Source organism: Prionailurus bengalensis, chromosome C2, assembly GCF_016509475.1.
Source record: "Prionailurus bengalensis isolate Pbe53 chromosome C2, Fcat_Pben_1.1_paternal_pri, whole genome shotgun sequence".
Lineage (NCBI taxonomy): Eukaryota > Metazoa > Chordata > Mammalia > Carnivora > Felidae > Prionailurus > Prionailurus bengalensis.
The window spans coordinates 59,417,626-59,439,135 of NC_057350.1; the positions used below are offsets into that span (position 1 = coordinate 59,417,626).

General features: G+C 44.1%; 1 protein-coding gene across 1 annotated transcript in view; it reads right to left on the reverse strand.

Moving 5' to 3' along the window:
• The window catches only part of CCDC80 (coiled-coil domain containing 80), a 38,433-nt gene extending 18,065 nt beyond the window's left edge, over positions 1–20,368 (reverse strand). The window contains exons 1-3 of the mRNA XM_043594182.1: positions 17,581–20,368; positions 15,237–17,143; positions 7,161–7,317 (exon numbers count right to left, since the gene is read on the reverse strand). Coding sequence (XP_043450117.1) covers positions 7,161–7,317; positions 15,237–17,132 — 2,053 coding nt within the window. The 5' untranslated portion in view covers positions 17,133–17,143; positions 17,581–20,368. The remainder of the gene's footprint in view (positions 1–7,160; positions 7,318–15,236; positions 17,144–17,580) is intronic.
• Between the last annotated feature and the right edge of the window lie 1,142 nt (positions 20,369–21,510).

The following is a 21,510-nucleotide window of genomic DNA, read 5'->3' on the forward strand; positions in this document are numbered from 1 at the left end:
AGGCTCCTGGCACACAGAGACACCCTTTCTGACTAGGGAGAGACTGCCTTTCCCAAAGCTAGCCAGTTCTTAGAGACAGCAAATCTGCAGCCTGCAATAGCTCTCTGAAATGCAAACCAACCAACCCAATGCCCTACCTCCTCTCTCTGACACGTGCACGCCAGGAAACAATATTCCTCTTCCTTAATCATGTTAACTTGCATGTTAACAAGTTTTCTGGGTCGCTATGTTGCCATCTAAGGACAGGGAACAAGGACAGGATAAAATCCAAATCCTAGGCATAGCGGCCAAGGCCATTTCTTCCCTGGACTCAGTATATCTTAGCGAGCTGATCACTTAACTCTTCCATACAATATGCTCCAGCTTCTATTTTCAATTTCTAGAAATATGCCTTCTCTTCCTGGAATGCTATCCCTACCCCTGTCTACATGGGAACTCCTAATTACTTCTGCAACCTATCTTTACCTCACCTATGCACTCACAATACTTTTAGCTGCTTCTGCAATAATGCTTATCACCCTGCATTGCAACAGGTTGTTTACACATCTATCTTTCCACTAGATACGAGTAGTTCATCAACAGGGACTAACCTTTGATTGTCTTCTAAATCCCTGTAGCCTGGCACACAGAGACACTAGGTACAGATTTGGCAACCATGACATCTCTCCCCTAAGAAAGATGTCACGTGAGAAAAAAGAGGGTAGTGAGGGGTAGAGTCAAGGAGGTGAGCAGTTCTGGGTCCACATAGAAAACGCATCATCAAACCCTTACACTTCCTGTATCTTGTGAGTCTATAACACAGCCAGTCTAAGTATAATTTGAGAAAGCTCATCATATAGATTTATTTTCTAAATTTGGGTTTTCACATATGAGGTCTTATAATTGTATTAACCACATTTAAAAATTTCTATATATTATGATATTTTGACATGTTAAAAACCCTTTCTGACTAGGGAGAGACTGCCTTTCCCAAAGCTAGCCAGTTCTTAGAGACAGCAAATCTGCAGCCTGCAATAGCTCTCTGAAATGCAAACCAACCAACCCAATGCCCTACCTCCTCTCTCTGACACGTGCACGCCAGGAAACAATATTCCTCTTCCTTAATCATCCAGGGTCAGGTACCAGGCAACTAGGGACCAGCCCTATAGCCCAAAGCCTGGTGAAATTATTCAAACTAGCTAATCAGAAACTATGTACTTTGTCCTGCCTCGCCTTTCTCTTGGGAACCCCAATAAAGACAGTGACCTAGGCTCTCCCCTCCTTGCTCTTACTGCTGCTTTCTGACCCAACCCTGGCTCCACTTGTGGGCCTAGGGGGCGTGCTGCAATTTCCTCTCTGGGACCCATGAGCAATAAACTCTATTTTCCTTTGGCATTCTGATCTCTTGAGTGTCATCCACTGCGCTGCACCATTCATCACCTACCTTAATAAACCCTTTCCAGGGGTAACACACAACATAGATAAAATCTATTTATATGGCATTTAAAATATAACTATCCTGGGGTGGCTGGGTGGTTCAGTAGGTTAAGCACCTGACTTCAGCTCAGGTCATGATCTCGCGCTCTGTGAGTTCGAGCCCCGCATCGGGCTCTGTCCTGACAGCTCAGAGCCTGGAGCCTGCTTTGGATTCTGTGTCTCCCTTCTCTCTCTGCTCCTCCCCCACTTATGCTCTGTCTCACTTTGCCTCTCAAAAATAAATACATGTTAAAATAATTTTTTTTAATAATAAAATATAACTATCCTATTCAAGAAGTCAGCACAGGCCAAAGCTATGGATAAATCTGAAGGCAAAGACTCCATAAAAAGCTGAATCTTTTATTTTAACGATATTTCTGGGATTGCTGACGATAACCCTGGCCTCCAGCTATGGGATTTACTTTCTTTTGATGGGAAACAGATTAATTTAAAGGACTCTGTAGTTGATTCTCTTGCTCCTATTTTACTATATGAATGGGTCAGTTGCCTGCCTACCAACCCATTGTGAAATGAGTGTCTGGATCAAATTGATAGGGGAGACTAACCTCGCCATTCCTGATCACAAAGTTGCTGCTTTCTTGGTCTCTAGAAAGAGCAACTTGTCCTATCTATGAAGAAAGCATCCTTCCAGATTCCTTTCTGTCCTACAGATTGACTCCCCCAAACCTGGGAAGTTATTTAAAATTTATTTGAAAAATATATTTAGAAATCTTTAGTGACTTCACATGGTTTACCAAATAAAATTCGATTTCTCTGGGCTGGTGTTTGAAATCCTTTAAAATCTGGTGCCAACCTCTCTTTCACTCTGTCCTACACTTAACCGTCTGCTCTCCACCAAACCTAGCTGCAAATCAGAACCACTTGAGCAACAGTTTAAAAATATAAATGCCTGGACCTTATGCCCAAACTGGGTCAGTATCTTGGAATTGGGAAGAGAACTGGAGTCTCAATTTTCATTCTAATTTAGAAAGAGTACCTATAAATTGATATTAAGAAGAACAATCTTAAGAAGAAATTGATATTAAGAAGAAAAAAAAAGGCAAAGGACACTAAAAACAAAGTATGAATGCTCCTCAAACACATGAAAAAATGTCCAATCATACTCATAGAAAGAAAAATGCAGCCCACCAACACACTACGCTAAGATCTCATTTTTCTTTACCACATTGCCTGAAAACATTCACAAGCTTGGTTGTACAGTCTTTTGGAGAGCTTTAGGGAAACAGACACTTACACATTGCTGGCAGGATTGCAGTATGATACAACTTGTATGGAGAGAAATCTGCTGATATCTAATGAAATTAAATACGTTTTCCATTTGGCCCAATAATCCTGATTCTCATAATCTATTGTAAAGATATACCCACATAGATAGAGTAACATATGTATAAGGTGATTTACTGTGAAACTGTTTATAATAGCAAAATACTGAAAGCAATCTAAATGTCTATTAACAAGGGTACTAGTTAAACAAACTATGATAGGATCTCACAATGGCTTAATAAAGAATTAGGATGATTTTTGTATACTCATAAGGGAAGATTTCCAGGAAATATTTTTTAGGTGAAAAAAGCAAAGTCCAGAGTATTATATATACTATATTTTGTACTAAAAGTGTGGAGGGAATACAGATGTTTATATTTATTTGTATTTGCATACAGAAGCACTAAATTCATAAATAAGGAATCATAAAAATACCTATGGGGCAGAGATCAACAGGATAAAGGGGTCAGGAATGGGTGTAACATTTGTCTGTGGGTACCTTTTTGTGTAGCTTTGACTTTGGAATCCAAAAATCCAATTCTCTTTAAAAAAAATAAATAACTTTGATAGAATCATCATCTGTCAACAAATCTACTCCATTTTCAAGGCCCCTCCAATGAATCAACCCACTTTTCAAAATTTTTCTGACATTTACACCTTCTCTAATGACTGCAACTGGAAGAGCTAATTCCTCCACCACATTCTCCAAGCACTTGTTTTGTATGGTTGGCTTATCAGATGCTTTTCACTCCTTGATCATCAGGGGTTGATCTTGACACTGACACACTTGAGAGGCAAGAGGGCAGTGAAACGGGATGATGGACAAGCTGGGGGCAGGCTCCCCTGCCTCGAGGACACAGCGTGATTGATAATCAAAGACAGAATAAACAGAGAGCGACGCCAAGCCAGTGCCTGGAAGTGTGATCACTCCCCCAGCCTTGCCTCCCTGCACAAAGTGGCAGGGTCTGAAGAAGGCAGCTGCCAGGCACTGTCACTACTGACGGAAGAAAGGAGGAGTTGGGGCAAAGGGTCAAATTTTCAGGTGCTCCTGAGGAAAAATGACACTTTACATTGTTATGGAGCCTATGGGGCTTGTCCATAAAGAACAATTCTCTTCAACAGGATCAAAGACAGAAAGAGAATATTAGGCTGAAATGGAGTCTATCATTTTCACCTATCAAAGGTATTTTAGAAATGCACCCATGAATTCTTTATTCATGGGACTATGGAATCACTTTCTTTCCTGTTGTCGTGTTCCATCCATGAGCCCATCAACTTCCCCACCTCCTTTCTCATCAATTACCCTTAGAGTCTTCTTCCTTCAAAGGAGGCCATCAAAGAACTTCCTTTGCCCCATAAAAATGTCCGTATGTTCTGGCCCTTAAAATCCGGTGATTGACTATCAGTGCCAAATATTTTTCAGCCCTCTATTCTGCTAAGAAAGAAACATGTTTGCTGTGCTTTCCCCTCAGTTTCTCTTTTCAGTTCTGCAACAAAGTGTCTTAGGCCAGCAACTTCTTCCCATCTGCACACTTAGTCTGTAATTCCTCCTCTTGACATAGATACAAATTTTTCTACCCAATTGATATTTTAAATACCACTAACAATTGGGAATGCTTTAATGTACCATGTCTTTCTAAACTCTCATGTATAATATTATCTTGGATGAGAAAACCAGATGGGCTTATCCTGCATTGCAATTTGCTCAGGCATGAGTGACTTTCATTAGGCTAATGACTGAAATCTTAAGGTAAATTTCCTGGAATTTGTGGGTCCATCATTTATAGTTCAAATACACTTAGCGAGATGGACCAGCTGGTGAGTACAGCCCACAGTGTAGTTGGATGTGGGTCTCTGTTTTTGAGGCCCAGTAAAAGTCTGGAAGAGGAGAGACTACTTGATTTATTTTTAAGGAAAGTAAGGCCATCTGATAGATTTCCAGCTGAAAATTGGTCAAGGCTAGAGTTTGGTTCACTGAGCCCATGATGCATGCCAATTCCTGTTTTCCCATGGCTGGCTCCCAGTCTTGGCTGAAAGTTCTACAGCCTTTCCCATAAGGGTAAGCTGGGACATAACACGAGGAGAGAAAGGCCTTCCAGGAATTAAATGAGGAACAAAATAAAAGCCCCCCCCCCCCCCCCCCCCCCCAGATCAAGTCCAAACTGCCATTCAGTGAGAGGCAAACACCAATGCACAATACCTGATTTCCAATAGGGCAGGGAAAAAAACCCCTCAGTGCCTCTACAGCTCATATTTAATCCAGATGTCTAAAAAACAGCAGGATTAATGCTAAAAATTTGCCAAGGCAACACCAGATGCTTATAACAGTTGGGACCACATAGAGACTGAAGTAGAACATATAATGATTTTTCCAAACTTCTCTGAAATAAGGAATGAGGTTTCTTTGTGTAAGGGTTGGTGGGCAACACATTTGACACTGGAAACACCTGGTGGAGGAGGCCTTTTATCACCAGCCAGCACCAGCTTCTGCACTAGATTGAATACCTACTTCCTTTCTAGACATCTGGGCTGTAATTAAGCTCACTGGCTCTTGCTACTATTTAAAAATCCAGGAAGCTAATGGTTGAATCTCAGTTAAACACTAAATATGTGGCTTTGTAGTATTAGTCTTTTGGGCTTTGGTTTTATTACCAGGAGTAGTAATGCACCTTGTGACCTCGAAGGGCAGTCATGAGGGTTCACTGTTAACATTCTGTAATTAGTAGAAAGCAATTACAAGTCCCTTTTCATTATAGGTGCTCTAGTCCCTGTGACAGTTCGTTGATCTCCAGATGCCTGCCGGAAAAAATGGTGGTAACGATGACCACACCATAGTACTTATTATATGGCACATATTTATACACATTACCTTGCTAAATCCTCACCATAGCCTGTGAAAGAGATATAATTATTTTCAAGGCTGAGGCTCAGGAAGTAACTTGCCCAAAGTCACACAAGAAATAAGTTGGGACTGTTGGTTTGAACTGGTCTGTTTGACTCCAGACCTTCTGTCGTATCTTCTGTTTGTATGTATGAGTATTGTTGTTTTGGTAAAGGACCTTGTTGTTGTTTTCTCTCCCAAACACATGCCGCACAAGGATTAATGTCCACAAACCAATCACCAATCCACAATGATTTATGATGGGACATTGGAAAGGATGGAATTTATTTTCCATCCTTTGGAGCTATCTCAGTGGAAGGTGAGTTAATAAAAAGAGAGAAGGCATAACTGAAATTCCGTATCTGAATAAATTCTAGAGACCTGCCGTACAATATTGTGCCTCTAGTTAAAAACACTATACCGTGCACTTAGAAATTAGTTAAGAAGTTCAGTCTTCTGTTGTGTTTTAACCACAATTTAAAAAATATGATTTAGAAGCCAGACAATATTCAAACCAAATGACATTCTCATGACATAATTATGACTACTATGTGTTCTGTTACATCAAGATCACATGACAGAAAAATCTGTGAGCTAATGTGTTATATATATTGAAGCTAACTGTTAACTAATGGGGAAAATGTGTTTTATATTCTTTCAGAGGAAATATATTTTATGAAAAATAGGCAGGATATGCATATGGTAAAATATGAAGGACTTTCATTATAGTTAAAATAAAAACTTTGAGAAGTCGAGAATACATGAAGGGTAAAAGTTTTTTTTTTTTTTTTAAAGATAAAGCCCCAGAGATGTAATAATTATAAAAGAAACTGGGTGGGTCAGATCTGGGGCTTCTGACTTTGTGGCTGAACTACTCACAGTAAGTCTTGCGACATTCCCATGAGAATTGCAAGAAGTTAGACAGCTGCCCAGCACTGAGCTGTGCACCTCCTGAGCCTCACATGCACCATTAATATGAAAAATTGTGAAAACTCTACATTCAGCCAAATTCTTCTGCTCTCCAAAAGGACTTGGGTGCAGTTCAGTCCACACTTTCAGTGACTTTTCATTTAGCTGAACAGCGTCTCTCAGCCCTCCCCAGTCTTGCCAGAGTCAAGTGCTTCCAAGGGCCTGGCAGGTCCCCATCTGTGAGTGAGTCACCTGCAGCATGAAGGCAGCAGGAAGATCAGATGGTATTAGTCACAGGCAAGAAGACTCCAGATCCAGAAGAAACTGTCTACATACTTTTCTGGCTGTCCCACCACTGTATTACCTCTCACATTTTTCTCTACCTTATTGATCTGCAAACCATAGAATTCTTGCATATTTATTTTTTCATTTTAAAGTGCCAAAAACCTACACCAGAACCATGTGGAACAGTTAACATAAGTAGGTAGGTAAGCTGACCTTTGTTACGACAAGGAAAGAGCCCTCTGAATATCTGAATTTTCCTCTTAATTTCCCACTGACCTCTCCCATAAAGTTTGTCCCACCTTACGTATGAGAAAAACAATAATGTAATTAAAATGTTTAAAAGAACCTAGCTGGAAGTGGTCGATTTTCATGGTGCTGTTGTTGACAGGGCCAAAGATGGTGATCACGGAGATTTTCCTGGTGGCCATCTTGCAGAAGCTTTCCAGATACTCATCTCGCTGTTGCACATACATGTTGTTCTCAACCTTAGGAGCGGTGATCAGCTAAAGGCAGGCGGAGGCAAGCAAATATTAATTCACAGTGATGGTTGTACACAGAGGCAAAATCCAAAGGGAACATTTGGAATAGAGGGCTGGCAGTGACTGGCACTAAAGTCAACTAAAGCGCTCCCCTGGACACTTAGCATAGTTAGGGCCAAAACAGGCCATTCAGAAAGGCCCTCTTTATTTCAATGGTTCCAGACACCTTAGAATTTTCTGTTCCCACCAGTTATCTTTATCACCAGTCTCCATGTGCCTTAGTTTTCTCCTCTGTGAAGTCTGCACAGGAATACTTGTTTTGCAAGGCTGTTACGAGCATTACATGAATGCTTGACATGTCATGATTGCTCAATAAATGCTATCTCCTTTCCTTCCTTTTGGTCTCCATAATCCTAATTGGCAGCTCACACATTTGTAAGTTCAGTGGTTTTTACTCTTTTGTGTCATCTCCCATAGGGTTGAGAGAGCTTCATAACCAGGCCTGGGGCACTACGGAACATTCAATGACTCAGTATCTTTAGTAGGCAACTTGCAGAAAGTTTTTAGGATGGCCTTTTCGCCTATGTTTTGTCACACTGGGCCCATACAGAGCTTGTGGCAGACTTCTTTGACATTCGAATCCCCCAACAGGATGGATTTTTACTGTTTCATTTCAGCCTTCTTTCTAACTCAGACCTGGTATTTTTCACCTAACTCCTTGTGTCTTTCAAGCTCACTTTGAACCCCTGAGTTCTGGGGAAAAAAGAGGAAAAATAGAGCAAAAGAAAGAGATGCTGTAGTCAGTGGAGCCATCTGGGACAACATATTTTGTAATTTTGTAGAAAAAGAGAATATCCTTATTTTTAGGGCTCCTGTTGAATGCTCTAAGAATGTCTCAATGCTCCTATCTAAGTGGATATAAAAGCTTTTCTGCTTCCTTGATTATTTTTGTAGCCTTTTCCTGAGCCGTCTCCAATTCTACCACATTTTTCATGAGCAGAAACCAGAACTGTATACCTCACTCCACAAGTGAGTGGGCATGGTGGTGTTCACCCTGCCCACTGATGTGAAGTTTCATTCTGAGGATGACCAGGTCTTTGTTGAGCTCTTTGACCCCACATACCTCACTAGGCTGGTGTCTGCATTGAAGGCTATCTATTGATCTTTTGCTAACTCGTCACTTAGCTTAGAGACCAGCCTCTATACACATTTCTCGAACTTGACCACATTCAAATTTATCAGCCACTTTTCTTTTTTTCTTTTTCTTTTCTTTTTTTTTTTTTTTGGTATTCCCTTTCCTTTCTTTTTCTTTTATTTTTCAATATATGAAATTTATTGTCAAATTGGTTTCCATACAACACCCAGTGCTCATCCCAAAAGGTGCCCTCCTCAATACCCATCACCCACCCTCCCCTCCCTCCCACCCTCCATCAACCCTCAGTTTGTTCTCAGTTTTTAAGAGTCTCTTATGCTTTTATCAGCCACTTTGCTACTTGCCCATCTAAACTTACAAAATATTTCTGAAGTTTGTGACTATTAGCTTGGCATTTTTCAGAAAGGAAGTCACCATGTTGCTAAACCTCATCCTCACACTTTATCAAAATGGTTACTAAATCTGCTCCCAGCTTGATATTGGTATTTATCTTTCTCTGTCACAGATGTGTTAATTGTTGCCTGTAGGCTTTCCCTTTTAAAGATTTCCTGTACCTGCCAAATTCTATCACTCGTGGATATCAAAATGTGTTCAATAACACTTTTGAGTGGAACATTAACAAAGATTTTTCTGGGATTAAATTCTTTTCCCCTCAGGTTGTTATTTACTTTAAGTAGTCATGATTTTGTTTATTTTTGATTTCATGTTTATATGCCTGTTCAGACAGACAGGGTTGGGTAGAAAACGCTTATTTTAGAAATGTAATTTCCCAAAGGAAAAATAGTATTTCCCCAAATGTATTCCTTGATTCATACTCAGCCTTAAAAAAAGATTTAAAGTGGCTATAAAAAATACACGGTGATGATATTTTTGCTTTGTTTGTTAGTTTTTAATTAGCTTTATGATATTTGAAAGCATTTCTTCAGCTTTGGTGGTGGCCCAAATCTTGGAGTTTTATTTTCAGTTGGTATGTTTTAGGTTTTTCTTTCTGGCCATTCTTTGCTCACAAACACACTATTTTAAAATAAATGAATGTTTACGTGAAAACACAAAACCGTCAAAAACAAGGGTAAGTTCTACTGGTAATGATCTTGGATTCCTTTTTCTATATTTAGAATATATTTAGAGGAGTGCCCATGTGTTAGATGACTGATAGTTATCTGCCACTGTAACTTCAAATCCATACATTTCATTCTTGACATATTTTGCCATGAACCATTACAGTCTATGATATGACATGACATGACATGACAGGATTTCCAGATTCCTCAAAACTACTTCTGGTCCCTTTGTCCTTCTTGTGCATAACTGGGGTTTGCAGACAATATAGAATCTCGTACAGAACCTCATCCTCCCCTGCCTGGCAGTTTTTCTCGGTACCTCTGAACACCACAGCCTGAGGCCATTGGATACCCAGTGGGAATCCAACAGAGGTAAATAAAGAGCCCTGATGTTTATTTGCATCTCAGGACCTATGCCCAGGGATGCCTTAACCCACCAGTGAGGTGACATTTATTTTGCATGACTCATTTCCTCCCTCCCTCGGCAACCTGGCCCCAGGCTCTCTCTTGCTAACCTTTCCTCTTATTCCTCCCTTACATGACCTCTTCACTCTTCAGCCAGACTGCTCTCAATGGTAAAATGAAAGGAATCTGGGCAGAGTGGCACAGAGAAAGGGTGTCTGCAGCCAAAGTGGGAGGGCCTGCATTTTCTCCTAGTTCCACCATTGGCTACCCTGCAGCCTCAACAAGACCACTTAAATCTTATGAACCTTAGCTTTTGCATCTTTATAACAGAACAACTCTGCCACTCATCAAGTAGTGAAAATCAAGAAAAAAATTCTATTTATCTATCTATCTATCTATCTATCTATCTATCTATCTATCTACAGGCTGTGTGCACACAAACACCATACGTGTATGTTGCCTCTGAAGAGTTCACTCTCATCCCTTCCTCTGCCTTGGCCCCTATCACTCTTTCCACCCAGAAAGCTCTCCCTCCCCTCCCCCTTATCCACATCTCATGTAGTCTTCAAATGCAAGATCCTTCTTAATGCCTTTACTGGCCCACAATGGCCACTTTCTTCTTTTAATTGCTCTTCAGAGGCAGGCCCACATTTCTCGGGTCCCACAGATTACTCCAGCCAGAGGAGAGGAAGTGGTCCCCTGCTGAAGAATGTCTAGATGCAGCCTGCAAACCAGCTGATAAAGACACTCCTCCCCCCCCACCCCCATTTAATCTGTTCCTCGAGTTTGTATCAGAGGAGGCCGATCACGTGAACATATTTTGGCGACTCTGTCTCTGTATACTGACACCTCCAGCCCATTCACTGTTCAGTTCGGCAGTATTTCCAACGGTATTTAAAATGGTAACCATGTCCAGTCCCCTCTTCCTAAAAAGAGCATCCTAGAACTTTTTGGTAAACATTATTGTCTGACACTTGCCCTCTTTCCAGTTTGGTGGTGATAAATCAGGGCATGTGTCATGAATAGAGAATTGTGTTGTGTTCTTTTTTACATTTCTGTTTCCAACTGGTGTATTGGCACAAGGAGCCTCAGAATGTCATGAAGCCAGTTTGCATAAGTAAAGGGAGCAAACAGGAATGGGAGGATGCCAGAGGGAAGATATTTTAAGTTTCAGCTTCTTCTAAGTGCTGCACTAGGATCAAAACACGAGATTTTTACAGGATTCTGAAAAATGACATTCAAGCTAGTCGTCTCAGTAAAGCAGAGCTTTGTATCCCTTTCTAAAATTAAACCAAATAAGTGGCTTGTTGTCCCAATACCCAGATTTCTGAGGTAAGGCTAAAAGTGTGAACCCAGTTGCATTAGAAGAGATTCAGTCTCCAAAGAGTACTTAAACTTGATCTCGAGTCTATGCAGTCCCACATTATGAGGCCTCTTGCTAATTGACAAGTAGGGACATCTCGGGGCACAAAGTGGTGGCTCTAGAGCTTGGCTCCACATAGTTCCAATGTTTTCATGATAAAAGGCTTAACTGTGTTCTTACGTTGTCAATCCCAAACTGACACCAACCGGTCTGAGGGATTAGGTTAACAGGGATTCAGTCTATTGTTCTCCACTGACTGAGGGCCAGGAAAGCCAGAGAGCTAAGGTGCAGAGAATTACCTGGGTATTAAAGGCGGAAACTCTACATTGTTGCTTAGCAAAAAAATGTTGACAATTGATATACCTGGCCGTTTACCTGAGTAATTTAAGGTTGAAAGTGAATTTTAAAACATCTGTATTGATTAACAGGATGAATCCTTAGTTTCCCCCTCACTTTACTGCTTATGCCCACTAGAAGCTCACACCCATAGGAAGGCAGAATAGAGGGAGAGGGTGGAATGTGAGCTTTAAAATCAAACAGGCCCAGGTGCCTGGGTGGCTCAGTCAGTTAAGCATCCAACTTTGGCTCGGGTCAAGATCTCACAGTTGGTGGGTTTGAGCCCCGCAACCAGCTCTGTGCTGACAGTGCGGAGCCTGCTTGATTTTTTTTCTCCCTCTCTCTCTCTGCCCCTCCCTGACTCATGTTTTTTTCTCTCTCTCTCAAAATAAATAAATAAACTTAAGAAAAATCAAACAGACCCGAGTTCTAACTCTGACTCTGCCACATATTAGCTGCACACCTTGGGAAACTTCTCAACCTCTCTGAGCTTCTTTTCTTGGCTGTATGGTAGAGTTAATCAGTCCTTTCTCATGGGGTTGTTGTGAAAATTAAACCACACAGTTTTGGTGAAGCACCTTACGTTGCCAAAGGATGTGCCCTTTTCTGTTCACAGGCTGACAGGCAGGGGCTTGGAAGGACTGACCTCTGGCCTCAGAGTAGGAAACCTGTTTTTACTTGCAGCTCCTTTGAAGGTCCCTACTATGATGTTCACTCATACCACTGCAGCCACCGTTTCTCTAAAAAATTGGATAAGGAGTGATTACATGATGTTTTCACATCTAAAGAATGATCTAAATAAGTGTAAAAGCACTAGGGCTTTGTGATAAATTGTACTTGGGCACCAGGTTACGGAAAAACTGGAAAGATGAGCTCAAAGTCCTGCGTGATTTCTGGGAGTGACACCTTATTTCAGTCCGAGCACACTGGGTTAGGTTGAGGCCAGTTGGAGGTATATGTTGTCAGCCGTCTTTAACAACTCAGAGCGTGCTGAGCCTTAGTGAATATTAATTGAATCACTGAACCTCCCGAGTAACACCGGCGTGTCGAATGGGAAAAATGAGTAGAAAAAGACAAATGGCACCAACAAGCCCTTTCGCCCAGAAACACAAGTCTCCTCTCTGCCTGGTGAAATGGAATTTCTTTTCTCTCCATCTTTTGCTATTTTGTCACGTTTATTTCATCTTGTCTTTTCTCGCCCATTCCTATTTTAGATATTAGCTCTTCAGAACACACATTTCTGATAGGATCAGCAGCTGGGCACATGCGGGATGGCGAGATTGAACTGCCTCCTCTTGCTACTTTCTTTCTAATAACAAACCTGGTTCGTTCACCAGCCCCAAAGAGCAACACTGCCGTGAGCAATCCCAGCTGGTTTCTGTTTTGCCTCACATGACATCAGCAGAAACTGTCGCTTGATTTTCATTTGCTAGAAATTTATGATCAGGGATACTGTTTAAAGCAGAAAATAGCCAGCTGGACTTTCAAATCCCTGACTAAGGGAGTAGAGAGAAAGGGGGAGAAATGAAAGGCATGACTAATATCAGGGATAGAGTATGAAAACCTCTTTCTTTTGACTCAGAAACCAGGGGCAATGGCAGTATTTGCCAGCCGGGTGCACAATTACAATCCTGACATTTTACCCAGGATTATTTCTCCCCTGCTTGAACCCTACCCACGAGGAACACTTCGCCTGCCCTGTTGGCTAAATGGCCAGGGTTGGGTGATGTGCTTTCACAGGCTGGACTAAGTGCTGTGTACTCAGGAGGAGCACACTGCCAATGCTTGCCCACGCCCCAAAGACAGCAGTTGACTCCCTTGGGTTCTCTAATAAACATTTAAGTACCAGGTAAATTCTTCTCTGAAATAGCAATTCTTTTGGTTCTGACTAAAATATTCTCACTTAAATTTATGTCCTCTGAAAATAACCAAGTAGCTGTTAAAGTACTCTAGCAGACAGCATATCCTCTACTAACTAATTTATATACTTTAAGGCTCAGTTAAAAATGAGTAAAATATACCAAAAAAAAAAAAACCACCACATAACAACACACATACACACACCACACAAACCTGTACAATCAATGAAAACTTACGTTTTGTTCTAATACATAGGTACACTATTGTGGAACAGCTAAGAGAATTTTGGGACATGTCTCGCCCATGATAAACACCACCAGGGACTCTGCTCAAATGCCTCTTTCAGCTTTTTTGAAACCACTAAAGATGAATGGACACCAGAGTCCCGCTGCTCAGATTCTTAATCCATTAATGACCAATTAATCCATCATTAGTCTGGAAAAACTAAAAGCCCCTTTGAGACATGCCTTGAGAGAAGAGTGCCTGTCTCCTTTGGTGGGGATAATGCAAGGTGCAGAGTCACCTTGTGCCTTCGGTAGGACAGATGCTGTCCTCGGTGGCATGAGAGGTCTCCTTCCCACCCATGTATCTGAAAAAACTCATCCCTGACCCACATTGCCCAACATTAATTTCTGATCCTTTTCTCTGAAGTGATTGTGTGGTACCTTCTCCTCCTTGACAGCCTGGAGTAAAATGACAGTATTAAGAAGGGGTAGAAATCTTGGAAGGGCCCTGAAAGAAGGGGCAAGGAGACATGGAGAGGGGAAGGAGCCATTCTCACATGGCTGATGACAACTGCCCTTACATTTAGGATGGGATTCATTTCTGTCCAAAGGCTTCCTTGGATTTGACTAGATTCTTTTATCATTCTTTGGATGGAGGCAAGTAATGGCCAAAAGAGAGAGCTCCTGAGGTGGACCTACAGCTTGCTCAACATCAGTGGCTTCAGAAACACCCACAAAGTAGGAGAAAGAGCTGCTTGTCTCCTTACACACACACACACACACACACACACACACACACACACACACATTCATTTGACAGGGGCTCAGGAGAAACTGACATCTGTCTCTAGGGTATTGGAAATTGGAACAATCAACCCAGTTCCTCACACTCTACCTTTTTGGCCTCTTACTGGAAGCTGGGCAGTGACGAGGGAGGCAATCTTTAAGGGGAGAAGACTTCAGCTGGTTTTAAAGTATTTGTGAGGGTCACACCAACAAGGACCCTCCCCCACTCCCAGTCACACTCACTCCCCACCCAGGCTGCCTTACTTTCCTTTTTGAGGCTTCCATGTGTTGATCCAGACCTAATTAGGGGGAAGAGGAAAAACTTTACCAATTCCCCACACACATGCGTCTAGTTCCTAAGCTCATGAAGAGATAAGTCCTTTTCCTAAGTTGTCACCAGAGTCAAAGCATGCCATTTTAGGAACTATACCCAGAACTATCCCTTGGGAGAGAGCTAAGGGTGAGGGGTGGGCACTGACAGGTTTGGAAGAAGCTGAGCATAGGTGCCTCCCCAGGCACAAGGTCTGAGGTCCTCTGGCCATTGAGTCTGGACGTTAGGGCCAGGAATCTGTGTGGACAGAGGTTCACAGAGCACGGGCCTGGCCACCCTCTCTTGGCACACCTCCTGATCTTCTCCACACGGCCTGGGTTCAGCCACAGCCCGCCGTCTAGCAACATGATTTTAGAAAAATAACAAAGCAAACATTAACGTACCCTGCTTCGGCCCACAGAACACTGCTGGGGAGATTACTTACAAGAAGTCGTCGTTTGCCTTCAAAGGACCCCAGCAGATCGGTCACGGACTTCCTGGGACTCTGAGCGAAGTGTTTTGTGGTGGGTTTCAGGTAGCCATCCTGCTCTGTTTTCCCTGCTTTTTTCTTCTTGCTCTTCTCTTTCTCCTGCCGGCTCTTTTTCTCAGCCTTATCCTTCTTCGCTTGCTTTTCACTCTTGAGTAACTTGTCTGTTTTCTCGTTTTTCACCTTTTTTTTCTTCTCCTTCTCAGGTTTCTCCAGCTTTTCGTGCTTTTTGGATTCCTTTGCTTTCTGGGGGGGAATATGCCCCACCTGCAACTCGTCCTCCAGCTGAGAGGCAGTTGGCCTGCTGAGGTCGTATTTACTCTCATACTCATTGCTAAGGATTTTGTCCTGGACTTTCTTTTTGGGAGGTTTCCCCTTCGCTGGCTTGTGAGGACCTGGCACCACGTTTGGGTCCCGGTGGCCGTGCTCCCGCCGGTCGGTGCGGTTGTCCCGGAGACGGCCCGCGCCTGCCCGCGTGCTGTGCTCCGAGGCGGTGGTGGGAGGGGCAGCCGTGAAGCTCTCCAAGCTGGTGGCCTTGCTGGGCCTCCTGGTGACCTGCAGCCTCTCCCTGTGCTGCTCCTTCCTGGGCTGGGGGTAGAGATTCTCCGAGGCCCCGGGCTCCCTGGCCGTGGCCACCTCAGCAGTTGCTGGGGGCCGGTGGGCGTCCGAGGAGGGGTGCGCCCTGGGGGTCCAGGGCCTCTGGGTGGTGGGAAAGGCCGTGGTGGTTGTCGGTCTTGCAGCCGCGGTGACCACCCGAGAGGTGGCCCGGGTCACTGTTGGCACTGCAGCAGGAGACAGGGTGGTGGCGGCCCTTGGGGTTGGAGGAGCGGGGGGAGCAGCGGCCGTGGCGGTGGCCGGCTTCCTGAGCACCTTCCCCCGAGTCTCTCTGGTCGGCGGGACTTGTGCTCGCCTCTGGTCTTCTTTTCTCTTCTCACCGCTCAGGCTTGGCCTTCCGGCTCCTCCACCATGGTTCCCCTCCTCCACCACCTGGCCCTCTACCCCAGACGCCTTACATTTTTGGACAAAACCCTTCTGCCTGATTTTCTCTATCCGGCGGATGGGGCCCTGGTCGATGATCTCATACAGGGCCTCCAGCCTGACCGGATACGGGTAGCGCTCCTCCACCTGCAGCGTCTTCTTCAACAGCACCATGCCGAACTTGCCCTTCTCCAGCTTCAAGAAGCTCATGAGCTTTGGGACGAGGTTGGGGTCCAGGGGCTGCTCCAGGACGCGGCCCTCGCTGGTGATCCTGCGCACCTTGCCTCCTTCCTCGCCGGCCTGGTGGAACAGCACGATCTGCTGGATGTGCCTCTCGGCCAGCTCGCAGTACACATCGTCCTTCAGGAGGCTCATCATCAGGCGGTAGTAGCCTTCCGAGGCGTGCGGCGCCGAGATGACCCACACCCTGTTCTTCCCTGCGAAGCTGGCGAGGATGTTGGGAGAGCTGGACCCAGAGGGGAAGCGCAACACTCTGGAACGGGCTGAGGACCCCTCATCTCGGATCATGTCACGCGGAGAGCTCGGGGCTCCTGGTCTCTGCTTCGGTCTCGCCGGGGCTCCACTGCCGCGCGGCCGGGCTGGCGGGGCTGTTGCGGGGGCCACCCTCAACACGGGCACACTCCTCCTTCTTTGGAGAGGCGGAAGCTTTGGGTCTTCCACAGTGGTTCTCTCAAGTCCCTGAGCCTTCCCTGTGTGCCTCAGAAGCCGGGCTGGCCTTCTGTGGACGGGGGAGACCAGGGGCACCTTCCGCCCTCCGTGGCTCCCTCTATGCATGGCATGGAGGTGGGGTTCTGATCCGCACACCAGCCACATTGCCAGCAGCATGGTAACACTGAGTCCCATTCTCCATGTCATTGTGCAATCCACTTTGAAAGGCAGCGGGGTCAAAAGACAGAGAGGGGGGAGGGGGAGTGAAAAAAAAAAAAAGAAAGAAAGAAAAGAAAATCATTTAATTGCAAACAGAACTGGGCATTTTTTCTCTTTCTCTATCTTGGCCAAGGGGTGGGGGAAGGGATGGTGAGAGAAGAAGGAAGGAGGTCAGGGAATGGAAAATAGGATGAGATCCTGTTGCTTTTAAACCCCTGCAATTTGTTAGTGCTTAACAGAGACCGTTCCATTAAGCAGGAAACCCAGCTCAGTTCCCCCATTCAGCCTGCGTGCAATGTTTCCACGGGCTCTCTGATGCTCCAGAGAAAAGGCACACTGAACACGTTAATGATGACAACATTCCTATTTCATTTCTTCAAATAAGCAACAAAGAAACAAACAAACACACCAAAGACAGAAAAGATTACACACTTACATGGTGGCTCATGGAGATGGAATGCAGAGGGTTTAAAAGGCAATCTGAAGTGTGGTCCCAGGACAGTTTTCTAGATGAAATACTTTTCCTCCCAAGCCTCTTTCTCCTTTGCAGGCTGAGCGGTACAAAGGGGGGTGTGCTGCAACTCCAGCTCCCAAAGGCGCCACCGACCCACAGCCTGTCCTGACCTGAGGGCTGAGCTGCTTTCTTCTTTCCTCTGGCTGTCTTTTCACCTTCTTGACAAGTAGGATGAGGTGAAAGGAGCTGTCCTTGTAAGTCTTTGCTTCTCCATTTGTCTGTAGTTTCTGCTCGGTCTTGTGTGTCTGTGTGTGCCAGTCCCCTGTGCCGACAACACAGGGCGCCCCTGGAAGTGGAGTCCCAGCTAGTCCTGAATCTTGCTCTCTCTTTAGAGTTCCAGGATCCTTCTTATCACCCTTTCCCCCACAGTCTGGCTTAGTCCCTTTGTTTCCAAGCGTAAAAGCACTGGGATTAATATGTTTTCCAGGCTGAGGGAAAACACAGGAATGTGATGTTGAAAAAGACTTTTTTTTTCTTTTCCTGCGCTTCTCTCCTCCCTTTATTTCTCCCCACCTTTTTTTTTTTTTTTCCTCCTCTTTTCCTTCTCCTTTTTCTTCTTCCTCTTGCCTGGACTCGGTCCCAGAAATGCCAGGACAACCTCAGTTTTGATCCAAACCAAACTCAAACAACAGCAGCCGCTGGAAATCAAGGAAACTTCACTAAGAATTTAACAGATCAGCAAAACACCACCTCCTTCTCACTTCAGCACGTTGAGAGTGGACTCTCGGTGGGGAAGGGGAGGGCTGCTCTTTGGGGTGGGGGAGAGTTTTGAAACACTACCCATCATCATAAATCACTTTAGAATAGGATGGCTGAGGACTTAACCCCTTCCTTGCCAGGAAGGATAGTTTCCCTTCCTGTCTGTACTCACACTGTACTTTGGAAAGGGAAAATTCTCAGATTTCTGCATCTGGCTGCTTGGCTTTCCTAGAGACAGATACTCGTTTGGCTCAGGGTGCTTGGCTGCACATCCACAGACAGTATATATATTTATAGTTCCATGTGTATATTTTTATCTCTTTCTCCCTGTTTCATGTGTTTAGTTTGAGGTTGGAAAAGCCCGTGGAAAACATGACTGGGTTGTTTTTATTTTATGCTAATTGGGGATCATATTACTGAGTTCTTGTTCCTAGTTTTCTCTTTGGCATGGAAGGAAGCTGGTAAAAGGTTAGAAATGTAAGCAATGGCTGCTGTTCTCCTGAGATTGTGATTGGTCATTACATCAGGAGAAGGGCATTATGATCTCTAGTTCTGGGCTCTGGCTAGAGACGCTAGGCTAAGAGAGAGCTTCCTCAGAGAACATGATCGTGTGTCTGGGGGTGTGTGTGGGGGGGTGTATTGCAGTATTGTGCTCCCAGAGGCTTCTGCTGTCTGGAGGGTTTTAGGCAATCCTTAGAAGTTGTCATATCAGGTTCCAAAGGAGAGACTGAGACAGCTCTGTGCATCCACCTCCTGGACCTGCCATGGGGATTTAGCTCTTGGTGGTGAGAGAAGGCGCCTCGGGGTATACAGATATTTAGCCCGGTCTCTGAAAGAGCACCATTCAATCCGGATTAACGGCCATAGACAGTGGTGAACCAGGATTCTCAGAAGCCTCCTTCAAGCTAGGTCGTGTTAATGGTTACCCTCACTGGTTCCTAATTGCCACCCCCTTGATCAGTCCCGTCTCCGACTGGTCACATTTACCTTTCCTTCACACAAACTCCCAGCACTGAATTAAAGACCTGTAGGGGGTTGAGTGTAGGGTTCTCAGCCCACAGCTTCAAGACCAAGGTGTGCCAAGAGGGAAGGCTCTCCTGTGAAGCCCTTTATGACACTTGTGAATACAGTAACAAAGGTGAACTTCAGACAGAGACTCTGTATCTACTGGGGTCGGGGAAGACTCCCCCTTTCATGGGATCCACCTGTTAAGTTGATCAAATAAATGCCTCTGCTAAGTTGGAAGTCCCAGATGTTATTTTCTTTCTTACATCATAATGTGTTCCACATCTATCCCTTACTGAGCTTTCTTCTTTCCTTCTCTTTTACTTTTGTCTTTTCCCTACTCATAACACTACCATTTATTGTGCATTTTCACATGCATCCCTGGGCCTGGTGCTTTTGTATCTTCCTTTTTCTAACCCTCATAGCATCCATACAAGGTAGGGGGGATGACCCCCATTTTACAGATGAACAAATTGAAGCTTAGTAAGTTTAAATAAATTTCTCAACATCGCACGAATGGTAGGTGGTAGCTCTGAAATTTGAACCCAGATTTAGAAGTATCTACCCAGCATTATGCTATCCTGTCTCCCTCTTTCATTTTCTCCCCATGCTTTCTCTTTTTTCCTCTTCCTTCCTTTTTGTGTTTCTCATATTCAGAGAGAAGTATTATTTGTTTTCTCAGCCAGAGTACTTATATTTTTAGAGTGCTACTTTCTGGAATAACTAACAGTGCTTCTTGACTTTCTTAATAGGTTCTCAAAGTCTTTTATCCTCTTCCTTAAACATCCCATGCCTTTCAGCAACCTCCTAACGATGTGTACCACATTTGCCCCCTGTGCACTGGTAAAGTTGAAATACAGTCAGTTTTGCCATGGGGAATTGACCCAGAGGGGAAGCCAGCCCAGCCCTGAGCTGTGTGTGTGTCTTCGTGGGGCTTTCTTCCCTTCTGTGAGCTCCACTAGATGGCGCGCAAACCACGTAGGCGGAGGAGGACCGACTCCGTGCCTCCCCAGAGCTATCTGCCCCCCACCTTCCCGCACAGACGCACTGCCAGAGTGGGGCTTCTCCTGCCTGTTAGGAAGTTTTCAACCTCAATACCTAAAGCCTTCCCTGAGACCTTAAGAGTCCAGGGAGCACATACTTAATAAAAGCAATTAGGAAACAAGTGGGAATCCACAGCTTTCTGGAGAATCGTGTACTGATACATGGTTTGCAAAGATTCTGAATTTCTAGTCCAAGATTTAAGAGCTCTGTATTAAAAAGTCTTCCACAGAGATGTTTCCATTTTTCTATAACCTAAAAAAGAAGCAGTGACCCATTAACTGAGAAGAGAGATTTGAAAGAGATGGATGCTGAGGCAGACGGGGGTAAAAGGAATACAAGTTTAAAGTGGACTTTAGAAATGCTAGTTTGGGAATTCACTGTGTTGAAACTGCCTGACACCCGTTGCACAGTAATTTGGAGGGAGGAAAGGAAATGAATGAGCAAAACAGAATGGCTTTGGAGATACAGGGTTGGGAGTAGTGTTTTGATGAATGTGGGAGTGAATGTAAGGAGGCATCCAGAAGAAGGTGTGCTAACTGGTCAGACCCACACTGACCTAAAGCTTCAGCAACCTGGTACCAAGACTTGGGAAAATAGCAGGGCTGTTTTATCACATCTTTGTGTCAGAAGCATGGAATGGCTCGTTGAGGTTACTGCTGGGTGTTTTTCGTTTTTATTTGCAGACCTTAATCAAATGTTCAGTCTTAAGAATGAAGACCACATTTGTGTCTTTCAGAATGCAAAGGAATTCTCCTCTTTCTCAGTATTCAAAGGGTAGGACAATGAAAGAAATAAACAACAGGGTCCAGGGGAAAGCCAGGGATGTGTTAATTCAGGATGCTGCCAGTCCAGAGAGGCTCTGAGACAGGGTAATTCCCAACAAAGAAACACTCTAAAATTGTCCCTGGAATGTCAACAGGGTCACATGTTTGATCCAAAATTGATGAATATGTGTATTTAAAAAAGTAAAATAAAAATAATTATTTGATAAGATAATGTCCCAAACTATTGGGAAACGGTTATTAATATTCTTTTTATTCATTTTTTTTAATTGCTTTAGAGTTTGTTGGGGGAGACTTAAAGGCACTTTTTTCCCCAAGCGGA